The sequence below is a fragment of the Equus przewalskii genome, chromosome 11, assembly GCF_037783145.1.
Source record: "Equus przewalskii isolate Varuska chromosome 11, EquPr2, whole genome shotgun sequence".
In the NCBI taxonomy this organism is placed as follows: Eukaryota; Metazoa; Chordata; class Mammalia; order Perissodactyla; family Equidae; genus Equus; species Equus przewalskii.
In genome coordinates this window covers 18,497,737-18,500,346 of record NC_091841.1, presented here as the reverse complement: position 1 = coordinate 18,500,346, position 2,610 = coordinate 18,497,737, and the positions used below count along the sequence as shown (strand labels likewise).

At 35.6% G+C, this 2,610-nt stretch overlaps 1 protein-coding gene across 1 annotated transcript; it reads right to left on the bottom strand.

The window, feature by feature from the left end:
* Window positions 1-304: 304 nt before the first annotated feature.
* Window positions 305-1,234, bottom strand: LOC103561011 (putative olfactory receptor 5AK3). The gene has a single exon (XM_008535392.2). The coding sequence runs from the start codon at window positions 1,232-1,234 to the stop codon at window positions 305-307; it is 930 nt and encodes a 309-aa protein (XP_008533614.2).
* Window positions 1,235-2,610: the final 1,376 nt, after the last annotated feature.

Here is a 2,610-nt window from a genome sequence, read left to right as displayed (position 1 = left end):
ATTTGAAATGTATTTGAAACAAGTAAATAGTCTGTGAAGTGTATACATACTTCTTAGCACATTAAATAATCTCAATAATGCTTTTCTTCATGGGTAGTATGGGATATGCTTTCCAAACTTTATCAAAGGGGAAATTAGTCCCATGAGATGTTAGTATACTTCCTTCATTCTACACACTTATCCGTTGAATGATGTAGCATTGGTTTAAGATGTGAACGTGCTCCTAGTTTCAGAAATATTAAATAGTGGTTAACATGTCTGTTGGATGCTTTCTTGCACTGAATTTTGACAATTTTGGTGCAGTCTAGAAGAATTTTCTCCCAGTCACTTTTAGAGCTTCTTTTACCTCTTTATTTCTCAAACTATAGATCAGGGGGTTCAACATGGGAATCACAATGCCATAAAATATGGAGGCCACTTTCATATTGTCCTGGGAATTATTAGAATGAGGCTGTAAGTACATATATGACAGGGTTCCATAGAAAATCGTGACTGCTGTCAGGTGGGAGGCACACGTGGAGAAGGCTTTTTTCCTCCCTGCTGTAGAAGACATCTTTAGGATGGCGACCATGATATATACATAGGAAAAGATGACGATCAACACTGTGAACATCAAGTTAAATCCCACAAAGACAACAAGTAGCATGATGTTAATGTCAATGTTGGAGCATGAAAGGGTGAGAATTGGGGGAACATCACAGAAAAAGTGATTGATGGTATTGGACTTGCAGAAGGACAATGAAAATGTAAAACCTGTGTGTACAGAGGCATTTATTGAGCTCATGACATATGAACTAACTACCACCTGGATGCAGATTCTTTGAGACATGACTATAGGGTAGCGAAGTGGATTACAGATGGCTACATAACGGTCCACAGACATAGCGGCCAAGAGGTAACATCCACTGGTTGCAAATGTTGCATAAACCAATAATTGTATGACACAGCCCCCGAAAGATATTGATTTATTTTCTACTGTGAAATTTTTCAGCATCTTGGGAGTGATAGCAGAAGTGTAACAGATATCAACAAAAGCCAAATGTTGTAGGAAAAAGTACATGGGTGTTTGAAGTCTGGAATCTGTTTTGACGAGTAGGACCATTCCAACGTTACCCACCATGGAGATCATATAGATCACTAGAAACACGATGAAGAGGACATACTGCAACTTGTGTTTGGCACCAAATCCAAGAAGACAGAATTCAGTCACTTCAGTGATATTTCCTTGTGTCATGGCTACCAAAGTCTAGAAAGCACCCAGAAAAGAAGGGAAATGTTGACTTCTTGAAGGAAAAATGCTCTTACATTTTGTGTCACTGTTTTTGAATTGGATTTTCATAGCAAATACTCCCAACAGGATTATTACTTTCCAAATATTGGTCCTAGTTCCTTGATAAGTAACTACTAAATAATAAAAAGGGACATGTGAACCATGGATTTATTTTCAAAAGAAGGCTGAATTCTAATAGGTTTGATTCTAAGAAGCATAGATTAAAAGTTTTCCACTATGTTAAAAAGATATTTGTATTTGCTTAAAGCCACATGTCAGTATGATTGTGTACCATTTCAATGACCCATAGTTTGTCTAAGCCATTTCTCATTTTAATCCTGGTGAAAACTCTGGAAATTATTAGCATTAATTAGAGAAATTTTCTGAGATATGTTCACAATCCACAGATGATTGAAAGCTTCAGGTTGTCTTTGTACTACTATTCTTAGCTGGCAACTGCCATGTAGGTGATGTTCTTCACAAGCCAAATAATCCTCTCATTTTATATATATATCTATATATCTATATCTATATCTATATCTATATATATATATATATATATATATATGAATGTGGATTTCTGAGAGAATCTTGCATTTCCCATTGTATTATTTCTCTTTTTAAGTATATCCTAGCTGCAGGACAAATCATCTGCTAAAAAATTTATTACTATAAAATGATAGCTTATTTTAAGTCCTAAGTCGCTTTGTTTTCTACTTTAAGTCATGCTACCTCTGTATCTGGTTAGGTAGACAGCTGAGATGTCTTCATCCATCATTTTTCATATAGCCTTTGAATCCCTAATTTTAGTGTCTTTACTGTTAAACACCATTCTATATTGCTGAGCACTGCTCATTGCAGAGTAATATATTATGGACTCTTTGTATGGAAGAAATTAACTTGTTGTTCATCAATAAATTTGTTTTCTTCTAGGCACAGCATCAGTGCACACTTCCAAACAATGTTTTTCATGTGTGGCCATGATACCATGATTGACCCATGGAACATGGGAAAAGTAATGAATGCTCCTTCTAGTCCTGAACCAGCTTTTCCTCGCCTCCCGGAAACTGGAACCATATACTCTCTACTACCTTTCTTCCTCATCTGTTGCCTGGATATTGACATTCAGGGAAACTTTGGAAGCCTTGTGTTAGGTTTGATGGATAAAATACAGGACGCCCAGTTAAATTTGAATTTCTGATAAACAATAGGTATTTATTTTTACTATAAGGGTGATCTAAATATTACATGGGAAATACTTATGTTAAAAAATCACTTACTGTTTATCCAAGACTTACTTTTAATTTGGTGTATTGTGTTTTTGTTTGCTAAGTCTGACA